The sequence below is a fragment of the Equus caballus genome, chromosome 24 (genome assembly GCF_041296265.1).
Source record: "Equus caballus isolate H_3958 breed thoroughbred chromosome 24, TB-T2T, whole genome shotgun sequence".
Taxonomy (NCBI): Eukaryota; Metazoa; Chordata; class Mammalia; order Perissodactyla; family Equidae; genus Equus; species Equus caballus.
The window spans coordinates 21,624,506-21,638,253 of record NC_091707.1 but is presented as its reverse complement, the minus strand read 5'-3'; the positions used below and the strand labels follow the sequence as shown (position 1 = coordinate 21,638,253).

The window sequence follows — 13,748 nt, the reverse complement described above, 5'->3', positions numbered from 1 at the left end:
AACAAATGTACACCTCACTGCTTTGCCCCACTGCTATGGTCTGAATGTTTGTGACATCCCAAAATTCCTACGTTGAAATTCATCCCCCAACGATGATGGTGTTAGGAGGTGGGCCTTTGAGAGGTGCTTAGGTCATGAGCGTGGAAGCCTCATGAATTGAATCACTGCCCTTACAAAAGAGGCTCCAGAGAGCTCCCTAGCTCCTTCTGCCATGTGCAGACATGGGGAAAAGACGGCCATCGCCAGACACTGAATTTGCTGGTGCCTGGTTCTCAGACTTCCAGTCTCCAGAACTATGAGGAAGACATTTCTGTTGTTTACAAGTGATCCAGTCTGTGGTGTTTTGTTATAAAGCCCCAATGGACTAAGACACCCACTCTGTCTCATTTTCATGAATTAAAGTCGCCCTATCACCGGAAGAGGAAGAAGAAGCCTACTCTTTAGTGGTACTCAAGTCTGCAAGTCTCTCCTGAGGAGACAGTGTAGGCCAGTGGTTAACCACATAGTTTGAATGTTGGCTTCACTATCAGTTAGTAGTCTGGTTCCTAAGCCTTTCTAAGACTCAGTTATTCATCTAAATAACACGAATAATATTACTGTTACATCATAATAGTTAGGAGGAATACGGGAGAAATGCAGAGAAAGTGCTGGGCCTATAACAGTCTGGCTCTTGTTGCCATTGTTAATTGTCATTTTGATTTAGAGCAGAAGTCTCTGTAAGTAGGGAAGCGATTATTCTTCAAAATTAAATGTGGGGAAGGCTCTCTCTGGGGCAAACAGAGCAGAGATGGATGGATAAATCACAGGGAGGAGAAAAAAGGCAGAGCTCACTGCCCAGAGTCTGAGCCTATCACGAGCATGGACCTCCCTCCCCTATCAGAGACAGTACTGGCACCACCGCCAATCATGCGCCAGGCAGGATGCGGAGACAGGAGACACTCCATGCTGGAGTGCAGGAGAACTGGAGAGCCTGGCCAGGGAAGCTCAAAGCACAGGCCATCTACAGCAACGTGTGGCAGCTCCAGACTCAGGAATGAGCAGAGCGGAGCTTCCTGCCGACTTTCCAGTGGACGACTCCCGCTGCTGGGTGTCCAGCCTGGCTCCCCGCTCTGCGCCCCTTCTCCACTGCACAGCTGGGGCCGTGACAAAAGGGCTACATCTCATCGAGGTTTCAGGGATCTGCATTGAGAACTAACTAGAAGACACTTCTGTATGGTGCCTGTGACCCACTTTTGTTCCCCCTTCTTCCTGGCATCCTCGACCAGTCCTGCTGCGTCCTTCACCAGTCTCACTCCCCTCTTCCCATTTTGACTCCCAGGGTATTTAAGAAGATTGACTGTTTTTAAAGCCCTTCTACACTTTAATAATGATGTCACGAGCTCACAAAAGGAACAGCATTTAGCAAGGCTAATACATAGCAAATTTCCATCAGGAAATTGTTTACTTCGACATTCATGCTGCTAATATAAAAGGAAGAATTTTTTTAAAGGAAGGCAACAATCGCAACTTACGAGGAAAAACAGTATATGTGGCAGCTAAGCTATAATGTGATTTAAAGAGGAGGAAGATATTGACAACAGGGAAAAAAGGGAAAATTTAAGAATAAACACTGTCTAACACTCACTATTACATTTTCAATCTTACTCAACCTGTGTCTGACTAAAGTTTCACCTGAGAGCCCTTGAGCTCTGAGATTTCAAGCTCACTTAAACGCCAGCATATTCTGATCAACAGATTATGTGTCATGAAATGGCATGAAATAATATTTGGGAGGGGCTACAAATGCTAAAAGTCATCAAGCAGGACACTGCTCATCGACAGTTTACCTCTTAGCTCCCTGACTGGTGATCTGCCACCCATCCGACCCTGAGTCTTATTACAGCGATGTAGGCCAACAGCTATCCACACTCTCAGTTTAGCATGCATTCCTAAAATGGAATGGAGCACTCCCAATGTTAAAACAGACAAAAGAGAACAACGGTGTGTTCAGCACCTTGCAGGGTTTGGCCATAACAGGCCCCCCGATTTCATGTACAGTCTCTTCCGAGCCTGTCAAGCCTACTTTATGAATACCACACAGGGGCAAGTTGTGGTTTGCAGACAATGTTAATCACTATGTTATTCACTTATTCTAAGAGACACTCAAACTTTTGTGAATTTAATTCCAAAAAGATTTCAGATGATTACCACAACAAATGGAAGGATGGATTAAGCCCCGAGAATGGGCAGGGGATGAATGATAACAGGGGTGACCAGTAGCCCAAACTCACCTATAGATGATTCCTTTCTCATGCAGGAACATAAGTGCCGAAATGATTTCTGCAGCATAGAAACGAGCTCGTGCTTCATCAAAACGACGAGACTTCTGAATGTGAAACATCAAGTCGCCCCCATTCACAAACTCCATCACAAAAAACAGACGATCCTGGATACAAACACAAGAGAGGATCCAACGTGGTGTAGCAATCAGCCTAGAGTTCAGTCAGTCAGCATCATATTACCTTGGACTGTGGCGTGGTGAGGAGCGAGTGTCAACGGAAGTACTCAAGGAGACATCCTGATAGGGGGTCTGGGCAAAGCAGGGTGGGTCGGGTAGGGTGGAATGAGATCCCTGGAATGGAGCGGGGGAATAACATCTGGATCTCCCTTAAGTAACTGCAACCAGCCTTGAATTTCTGAAGTAAACAAAAGTAGAGACAGTACCAGAAGGCTTTGGTTGTAGTTCTAGCTCTGCACCATGGAATCTTGAGCTTAACTCTTGGGGACGTACAACATTAGTAATAATGAGGATGATGATGCTATCCCTACCTAAATCATAAAGTTTTATAAATTGGAAGAAAGCCACATAAATCAAAAGGTACAGGCCTTTCGCCTGGAACATGCAGGGTTAATCACAGAAAGTAAGGGACAGCCGACAGGTCCCCACACCTGGGCAGAGAGCATCACAGAAGGAGAACACTTTAGACAAGTCAGCCAAACAGCAGTCTAACGCCAGCCTCCGAGTAGCCTCAGTGTTAGAAACACCATTCAGCCCAGCAGAAGACTCCTGAGTCAGGACTGGGAACGAAAAGACAAGAGAGATGCCATCTCCGCCCGGAAGGAATGCCAATCCAGCAGGTTGAAATAGGTTCTTAAAAAAGCTACTGAGGGGCTGGCCCCGTGGCCAAGTGGTTAGGTTCGCGAGCTCCACTGCAGGCGGCCCGGTGTTTCGTTGGTTCAGATCCTGGGTGCGGACATGGCACTGCTCATCAAGCCACGCTGGGGTGGTGTCCCACACGCCACAACTAGAGGGACACACAACTTAGAATATACAACTATGTACCGGGGGGCGTTGGGGAGAAAAAGGAAAAATAAAATCTTTAAAAAAAAAAAAAAAAGCTACTGATGTACCAAGCTACCATGTACTAAGTACTGCACAAGCGGTGTGAATAAAGCGCTGCGGAAATTAGGACTGCTTAATGAAAGAAATGCTTGAGTCTCAATTAAAAAGTGAAGTCTCTGAGATTGACAGTGCAAAACACTTTGTTTCAGGAACCTCTAAGATCAGTGGATTTCCTCCCTTCCTCCTACTAACATCTATTAAGTCCTTGGTTAGCCAGGTGCTAAAATAGGTACTGGGGACCTAACAGTGAGTGGAACAGGCATAAACAGTCACAGCCTCTACTCAAATAGAGTATGGTCTGGGACATACACATGACTTTAAAAAAATAAGAAGTCTTATAAACAAGCAAATTTACAAATTCTGGTAAATCCTGGGATGGAAAAGTGGAGGAAGCAATGACATCTGGTCATCTGTTTGGGGTTCTGGGGAGGTTTCTCTGAGCAAGTGATGTGTGAGCCAGGACCTGCAGGATGAGTGTGGTCAGGGCTGGTAATCATCCTTTTGGGGGTAGCAGGTCATTTTGTAAGGAAACTGATATTTTACCAATTCACAAAGGATGTGTCTACACAGAACCCATCTTTGTTTGTGGTTTTAAGTGCCAGCAGCTTTGTTCAGTGTTGCCACGCATTCAGGGCTGACTGGCAGACAGCGACTGTGCATATTTTGTTTACCTCTGATTCATCTCTAGTGCAACAAGGCCCATCCGATCAGAAGGCAGTACAACTTATAGCCTCCTATTCCTGATTTTAAGTAAAACTTTAATTAGAAGGAAAAAAAAATCCCCTGGATCTATGAAACGTCTCTCTCTACTAAGGAGAAGCAAGAATTTAAGAGTGAAGATGGAATGGCAACATTCAGACACACACAAACCAAACAACAATAACAAAACAACTATTCAGCCTCAACAATTTAAGCCAAGAGAAAACTAAACACAGTGGGCCGTCTGACTATGCTAGCAGCCTTTATTTGAGTGTGACAGACAAGCGAGGGGCAGAGTTGGGTGGATAAGCTTCAGCGAGCAACAGTGTTCCGAGTACTCTACATGGGTAGGACTCCAGTGGAACGCACAGGTTGGCAGTGGGGTCGGGGGAGGAGTGTGCAATGGAGACACATCAAAGAGCTGCATCGAACAGGAAGTTGTTATGCTGATCCTGTGTTCCTCTGGAGGGGTAGCCAAGGGGGGGCCCTAAGGAAGACTCGGGTGGTAAGCCACCCCGAACCCAGCCCTATTTTTGTTAATGGGCCTGTTCCCCTTCCTCATGGCTGTGACTGGCAGTCCAGAAATCCCAACAGCTTGAAAGACCCGATCACTGGAACTGGTTCAGCAGGTAAGTGGCTCTTCCTTCGGCTGCTGGAAGTCAGCGCACTTGGCAAGTGTCTAAGGCAGTCGGCATCAGAAAGATGAGGGCATTTGAAGGGAAACTTCACCTGTTTCTAGTTCTCCCCAAAATCATTCTCATATCTCCCATCTGGACTAAATCCCAGATCTGCAGGGTGAAAACATTGCCTTCTAGTCCTGCCCATTGTCCTCTTTCTGGGCCCCACCCCCAGCCCTGGAGGCAGATTCTCAGATAATGCAGAGGCACCTGTGAGGCACAGCCAGGAGGTCAAAAGCTTCAGAACTGCAAAAATATGAGTTTTTCACTCAGAGTCTCATTTAACCTGTGTCTGCCACCACCTAGAACAGTGGGTACCACTCCCTCCCTTGGGCTACGTGCAACTCTGGAAGCAAGCAGGAAGGGGAAACAAGCCAGCAGAGATACAGTGACGATTTAACAAAAAGCAATGGCCCATCCTACCAAAGACCTAAAATAATGTCACAGGGTAGAAAAATAAAAACGTTTATCAGCTGGCAAAATGTTTTTGCTGTGCGGAGACCCTCTGCTTACACACACCTCTCCTCATCCTATTTTTAAAATGTTGGCTGCAGAAGCAGTTGAAATTTGGCAGCAATTTCTCCAAGATTTCTTTTGCAGAGAAGGAGATAAATGACAAAAATCTCCAGCTTTAAGCAAAGATCCACTCATCATTGGGTGGTGGTGGGAGCGAGGGTGAGTGAGGTGAGTGACGCGCTATCATCAGCAATAAATTTTCATTATGCATGTCCTCAGGTGAGGCTTCTAGAAAGTGTGCCATAAACAGAAATGTCTGCTGCTGCTGCTGGCTGTGATGATGAAGATATTTTCAGTTAAAAAAAAAAAATCATAAATGTGAATGTGCAGAATGATTTCAGTCATAGACAAAGATGCAGACATGCACAGAAAGGACGAAAAAAATACCTATACAGTGACAAGTCAGCTTTCAGTTGTGGGCTCTGGGAGGGCATTTATTTCTTTATACTTTTCAGTTGCTCTGATGAGTATTACTTTTATAATTAGAAACAAGCCAAAGTCACATATTTTTCTAATTTTCATCTGCAAGATGAAAGATGGGACATTGGAAAGGCGCAGTTTTGAGACTGTCTTAGAGGGCAACTGCTCAGGAAGTGGGAGTAGGGAAGCAGCTATAGAAAGAGGGACATTCACAGCCCTTGCTGCCCATTATTAAGGGCCACTAGTAACCACCTTCTCCCTTAGTGGTCATTCGATACCTGGAGTAACCAGGCCATCAGGCTTGTTGGAATGACATCCAAAATGAGACTCAGTCAGCTCTGGGTTAGGTGAAGCCCTGGGGCTGGGTTCCAGGATGCAAGCTCTCCTGGTGCTTCCTACTGAGGCTTTCAGGGATGCTTCCTTTAAGGTTCTTAAGAAGGAAAGTTTACCGAAAACACCATGCCAGGCCTTGGGTAGGGACCAAGCGTCATAAAACGAATGAGGCCCCACATCTGCTCTCAGGAAGCCCACAGACATGTACAGAGAGCACATCCCCCCGGTGTGCTAAGTACTGTGGAGGGGTCACAGAGCAGGGGCAGCTGAGAAGCCTGGGGGCTGGGGTGGGATTTGGGGGAAGCTTCTAAGGGGAGCCGATGCCCCAGCCTTGAAGGGTGCAGAAGCCACGAGTCAGGCTGGAGTGGGGATGGGGGGCCAGGTATCAAGGTGAATGAACAGCTGAAGGGTCAGCTGTGGGGCAGGGTGTAGCGACTGCAAAGCGAGGCCAATCCCAAGTGCTGAGGCCGCTGAGTGTGGGGCGTCGTTGTACCACATACTGCTACTTTCAAAAACAAGTGTCGGTAGACAAAGCGAAAGCCTGGTTAGGGTGCTTCCTTTCACCCCATCCCGAGGTCACCCACTGAGAACTGTGGGGCCTGAGTCCTATTAATACACAGGATCACTCACCTATTGGTCTCTGCCATAATTACAGGCCCAGAGTCTGGGCTTAAACAGGTGGCAGTTATGGGGCTTGGCTTGAAACAGACTCCAGTAAGTGTTGGCACCTACCACCTATAATAAAATAACATCAGCTACAAAAACAAATCACTCCAGCTAAATTTTACTCCCAGGAATGAATTCCATCAACCTGAAAGAAACCTTCTACCTTTAGCAAACGCCCTTTACAAAGCAGAGACGTGCATTTGAAGTTCTGGAAGGAGGCAGAAGATGACCTCCGCCTACGACGCCACTCTCAGTCGGTGCTGTTTAAGAGCTGGTCTCCCTGTGTCCTTGACAAACACCAACTCATGCTTCCCAAACTCACTGCTGTGCAACTAGAGGAAGCACCTGCTGAGATCCCCGCCTTTAGGGAGGCACCGCACAATGGGCTAAGGTTGCCGTGAGTCACTTCTGGGGCAGGGAAGAGGCAGTGATGACAAAAACGACCCTTCATGTATTGAAACCTGTGTAGATAGCCATGCCAGTTTTTCTAAAGTCCAATTTCCAAAAAACTGAGCCTGGACACCCGCACAGCTTCCTGAGGCCTCTGGCTCCTCTAAGGCAGATCCTTCCAGACCTGCATGGCAGGAAGCCTAGGGTCCCGGAGGAGGTTGAGCCCCAGTTCAAAAGCCAAGTGGTCTGGACCTTTACCCCTGGTACCTCTTTTGTCTCTGATTCAACCAACCACAAATGCAGGTCACTAACAAGGAGTGAAGAACACCTGAGGGAATAAAAGTAACCCAGAAATGCCTTTGTCCCACAGTGTGAGTTACAGGAGGCTGAGAAGCTGGGCCCGATTAATAATAGAATTCCTGCTGTCACCTTCCCGGCTCCCTTAACCTCCTGTGGCCTGGGCCAAGTCTGCCCTGGCTACTGTCGGCCCAGGGCTGTTACTTCCCCAGGCAAAAAGGGATAAAAATACCCCTGAACTGATAGCAGCTGTCAGTAAAAGCAGTGTGCATTCCTTAAAGCCCCTCATAGGATTGTTCTCTAGGAGGTAAAGCTGCACGAAGAAAAGTTAGAGACAAAACACCTGGGTTGATGAAAATGATGCACCAAGATGGTAGCTGTGCCAAGATGACATCGCCTAAGGGGGGGTGACTGTAGAATAAGCACAGATCCCTTAGGGTCTCTGGGGTGGACACCTTTGGAGGTGTCTGCTCAGCTCATGGATCCCTTTCTCAGACACTTGCCCTGGCATGGTCACATGGGTAAACGCTGGACATCCTGCACAAGGCTAGTGGACCAGGCTGGGCCATTGTCTCTTTCCCAGAAACCCGGAACTGACATAAAGAGGTTTTAAGTTAGGCTGTGCTGTGTGCAGGAACTGAGGAAACATGAATTAGGGAATTGAGGCTGCCTCTGTAGTGTGAATATGTGAAATGTCTTGGTATAACAGAGTGGCAAAAGCCTGGATGGAAGCACAGATGGACAGACAGACAGATGAGGGAGAAAAATGAAGCAGAAACATAGACTGAGGAAGAGACAAGATATCAGGGAGCACAAAGGAGCTGAGAAGGAAACTACACGGGTTACTCTTGTCTTTGCAGTTTCAGATCCCCGGAGGGTCCTGGCCAATTTCTGCCCTTGGGTTCCATGCGACACCACCTGTATCTCTGAACCCTTATTTTCACTTCTCCTTTTTTTGCGCGGTTGTTTTCTGTCATTTGCTACTAGTGGACTTTTAAATGAAACACACCATTTTTTAAGGGGCAGGTGGTTTCCCGATTTGTCAATCTGGGTAATAACACCTACAACTACAGTGACCGTGTGAGCATTAAACCAGAAGCAAAGTCACTTGTGCAGCATCAGGCCCAGAAAAGAATTTCAACAAACAGAACCTACTGTTCTTAGTACATCACATCTTACTATAGCTGACCCCAGGAGACCTTGTGCCCAGTGCCCACATCCCTGGTGTTACCAAGAGGAAGTACAGGGCGGTGGTGAGACTGTGAGCTCTGGAGGCAGGATGCCTGAGATGCAAAAACAGCTCACCGTGCTGTATTTATTTTCTCTTTCTCAAAACTCTCGGTTGAAAAATGGGGATAATAAGACAACTAAACTCACAGCTGTGTGAGGATTAAATGATTTAAGCTAAGAATTTCCAACAGCCCCTGGCACACAGTGAGTGTTCAATAAATGTTAGCAACTATGATTCCTATTATTATCCACATCATCATCACCACCTCCACTGCCACTTCAGCTGCCGTGACCGTCTGCTCCTGGGGCTCTGGCCCCTGGGGGAGCTGCAGCATACTGGGCAGCCAGCTGCCTGCCCTGGATGCCGAGATGGTGCCTTGCTCACACAGCTCAGACTGGCAATTGAACAGGAATGAAATGGCAGCCAAAACAGCAGCTGCGACAGCTCCTTGACCCTAGGTACGGGAGGAATCTAGAGGGTTCAAGGAGTCAGGAGGGCTCCTAGGCCAGCTGCCGGCCTAGGCATTTCTTGATATCACAGGGTCATGACCTTGACCTGGTAAGGAGCATTTTCGTTCTGGGAAGTGATTACCAAGCAAGGGTTACAAAACTGAATTTGATACCCAAAACACACTAACCAAAGTTTCAGTTCCAGTTAGTTTTCTAATTTTCTAATATCAGATGATAATTTGTATTCTCTATTTCAAGAGCTTTATAATCATAATCATTACTGTTATTGCAAAACAAATATGCTCCCCTCTGGACTGCAGACCTGTTCCAGCGAGACTTTGTAGCAGCTCTTCTCCTCTTCTACAAAGCTGATGCATTCTTATCCCCAGACTGAGAAAGATCTTTCTGCTTACAGCAACTCTCCACAGTCCCTACAATCTACAGACATAAAGTTCAATTGAAGACGTATTACAATGAGGATGCAGATTATCTTTTGGAAATAATTCAAAGAACAGACACAACATTTAAAGTTAATGAGTAATTTGGCTATTGCTTTAAGGCAATGTTAAGCTGGGAGCTACTTCTAGACCGACTCACCCAAGTTCTACGAATGGCTTTGGAGGCATTTCTAAATGAGTAACACATCAACCCTGCATCAAAGCTGCAGAGCGCAACTGACCGGCTTTGGGAGAGGAAAAGGGAATCTCCAGTAAGAGACAGCATTGTAGTGAATTTTTCATAAGTGCCCTGGCTCTAAGGTTTTTTTCTGGCGAATTTGCATACAGGGTGAACAGGGAGTTCAGATCAACAGGAAACAGTTACTGACGTCAAGGAGGTCACAGTGGAAAAGTACCCTCATGAGGAAATCAGATTGCACCATGTCTGAACTGGAAACAACCAGAATTTAACCACATTAAGAACAATTACAAAAGCTTCAAGGAAGAAACAAGGAGAGGGAATCAAATGGCTTCATTTTTCTTTTCTTTTTTTGACATCATTTTGCGCAGCCCAGAAGATATCAGAAGTTAATTCAATCAGCCAGCAAACCCTCTGTCAAGCCCAGGGGCATGAGACATCCTGTCTGAGCTCAGAGACTTAGTTTTTGGGAAAGTGAACTATGTCTCCAATATCACCAGCCTTTAAGACCTTGCATTTCAAACCTGGAAGGACACACAGGCCTTTACAGAGAACAAGTGTTTTCCTGGGAAACTGGACACATGATGGCCATCTCTTGTAATGAAATTCAACAATGCTTCAGGCATATACCCCAGACCAGGGAAACAGGGAGGCAATCGAACTCGCAGTTTAACATGCCGTGAAACATCTGGGCCAGGAGGCTTTTAAAGCATAAATAAGCAGCAAACATGATCAGGGATCTAGCAAAGGTGGAGCCCAGCCCTCTCTTCCTGGGGAGCCGCCGAAGGTCCACATGTCTCACCCAGCATCACTGAGCTGGGCCATGCAGGCTTTGTACACTTGGTCTTCCTTTCTGTGGAGGACCTGAAACCTTTGAAGGCGAGCCCAGATGCCAAATGATGCATCTCTAACACCACCAAGCACAATGCCCAGACTATGGTAAGTAAGGACCTGACATGGCAGGAGGCCATTTTTGTTTCCTGATAAAATTTAAACTAGAATATTAGAAAAGTTGGAGCAAACTTCCAAGATTAGTTTTATCCATTCACTTTATGGAAGGAACGTGCAAAGGAGAGAAGTACTCTGCCTGTAGTTAAAATACTGTGGAGGATGCCGCTTCATTTCCCTTTGGGTTTTTTTTGTTTTGTTTTTTTTAAGATTTTATTTTTTTTCCTTTTTCTCTCCAAAGCCCCCCGGTACATAGTTGTATATTCTTCGTTGTGGGTCCTTCTAGTTGTGGTATGTGGGATGCTGCCTCAGCATGGTTTGATGAGCAGTGCTATGTCCGCGCCCAGGATTCGAACCAACGAAACACTGGGCTGCCTGCAGCAGAGCGCGCAAACTTAACCACTCGGCCACGGGGCCAGCCCCCTCATTTCCCTTTGTTTATAAAGCTTTGGTTTTTCTCTGTTTATAAAAGTAATTACATGTTCATAGTTCAAATGTAATTACAAAGTAAATACATGGAAAATGGAGGAAAAAATAAAGAAGATGAAAATAAAATCGCTCTAATCCTGACACTGAGAGAGAGAAGTCCAAAAGCAAGAAGAAACAAAACTCTTTATGGCTTTTAGAATCCAAAGAACTAGAGCTTTCAGGGGAGATAAGACATTTACAAGGTAATTTTAACTAGATTTGATTTTCCCCTTATGTCCTAACTATACTTAACACTCTATAGCATGTCTAAAGAAGAGAAAAAGAGAAAACTAAAAACATACCCTTCATTTTTCACTTAAATTTCACAATATTTTCTGATATACTTAGTCCTCAAAACTGTAATATTTTAACAGTTGCATTTTAATCCCAATGCCATTTCTGTGAAGTCCTACATTTAGCTGGACTTCTGATGAAGTTGATGGAAATAAGAGGACATGGTATTAATAGTCTAGTCAAAATGCTATGATAAAGATCATTTTTACTAGCCTGGAAAAATAGACATCTCTTTAGAGCAGATTATTGCTAACTGGACATGGTGTTTTAATTCTGAATTAACTTCACAAATCTAAATTCTGAATTTAGATTCACAAAGGAAATATCTTAGGTGATTATTAGCTTTTTAAAAAAAGGTTTAGTCACTTAAAAGTATGCATAATAGGATTCTTTTAAATCGTTATTCCACATAACACAATTTTCTTTATAAAGATTTTGGTTTAAGCACCAAATAGAAGCAGGTCTATTGAAGATACTAGTGGATTTAGTTTGTCTAGGGGTATAGGATAAAGAGTAAAAATGCTATTTCACTTATTTAGATCATTTTTCATGACAGAGTTTCCCAAACTCTTCAGTCTCTCAAAGAAGCCAAGATTTCATCTTTCCCTCTGATTTCTGGATGAATTAGACATTTCTGCCTCACGGGAGGCAATTCCGGGTTACAGTTGTCTGATTAAACATTTTGCCCAGTTAGAGAAGTAGCGAATCCGGCCAAAAATATTCCACATCTGCCTCCAGGTGCCTGGGACCCTGCTGGCCGAGAGTCTGTCCCCTCTTGCTCTCTCCAGCGTTGGGGTGCTCGCTCAGGTTTCCCTTTGGAATGGCTTTCCACATGCTGTTTTGAATTTATGTGCTACTCTGGCTGTGGAACTTCAAACGACTCCCCCCAGTGTCTTCCCAAACCCTTTCTGCAATACGGGCAAAACACTGATCTCCACTGTCCACTGAAGAAGAACGATGCAGACCTTACTATAAAGGTAGGGAGACCCACGTAAAAGAGGCGGGGCTCTAATCAGATGAGAGGCAAAGGAATCAGAACTAGCTCAAAAGGTTTACCCAGGGGAGAGGATCTTATGTTAACTCTGTAGAGAAGCTTCAGCTGGCTAAACTGAGTTCACATGGGCCCTTCAAACCCCCAGGATGAGAGCAGTGACCAGGATGGTGACACTACAACCTCGTCTCAGATCCAACGGATAGCCCTGAGTCCTCTGGGGAACTGACTTCATCTCGGCACTTTGCTCCTCCTATGAAACCACTTCCTTCTGATTCTTTTCCTTTCTTTCACCTTTCTCCACTCTCACTTAGAAATCCCTCTTTAGCTCTCCTCTCTTCTCCATCTGTAAACACCTACTAACATATTTTAAATTACAGGTTCTACTATACCAAGAAAACACTGATGATACCAAATCTAATCCCATCTGAACTGTGTCTCTGAACAACGAACTCTTACCACCGGATTTCCTGCAAGGTGAGCCCATTCCACTCCATTTCTCTAGGCTCCCAACAGGCCAGAGCTCTGGCCACTCATCTCACCCTCTTACCCTAAAGAGTCCTATCAATTCCACCTCCTCAGTGTTCCCTTGACTCCACACCTGTGACCGCTGCTGTGCAGCAGGCCAGTCCAACAGGCCACTGGTTCAGCGTCCTTACTAGGCCTGCTGTCCCCATCTCCTCCCTCTGCAGACAGCCACCAGAGAGTGCGCCCCAAAATGCAAATCTTAAGTTGCTTCCTGATGTGAAATCCTCTGCCAGCTCCTTTCACCTCCATGCTTGAGTCTAAGCTCCTTAGCAAAGGATGTCAGACCCATTATGACTTGCTGCTTCTTCACTCCCCACATTTCCTCTCCTGCAATCCTGCCACATCAAGTTATCTGGGGTTTCCTGGGCACATCATACAATTTTAATCTTCTGTGCCTTTGCACCATTGTCACCTCTGTCTGGGAGGCCCGTTCCCCTCCCTGGGCTGTAGGGCTCCTAGTCATCCTCAAAACACAGCTCAGACAGCCCCTCCTTGGAAGGCCCTTCCAACCTCCCAGGACCAAGCTATGACTTCTCTCTGTCACACAGTGCTATAAGCATCTGTGTTTAGGATGACTCGACTGAAAGCACTAGAGGGCAGGTCCACATTTTGTTCTTCCATGTCTTCAGTCCCTGGCACATAATGTGTGCTCAGTAAACACTTACTGAATTCAATTAAAAATGCAAGACCGATAAAACATTACCATTCAATGTAGAAAGAGCCCATGTCTCTAGTGGGTAGGGTCTACTTTCAATATTTAGAGACCCTAGTTTGGAAGATAGCATCTAAAGTATCTGTATCTTTAAGCTGAAATGACATTTCC

The 13,748-nt window shown here is 45.7% G+C and overlaps 1 protein-coding gene across 1 annotated transcript in view; it reads right to left on the bottom strand.

The window, feature by feature from the left end:
* The window catches only part of PRKCH (protein kinase C eta), a 212,981-nt gene that overhangs the window by 60,365 nt on the left and 138,868 nt on the right, over nt 1-13,748 (bottom strand). The window contains exon 10 of the mRNA XM_001498126.7: nt 2,271-2,425. Coding sequence (XP_001498176.1) covers nt 2,271-2,425 — 155 coding nt within the window. The remainder of the gene's footprint in view (nt 1-2,270; nt 2,426-13,748) is intronic.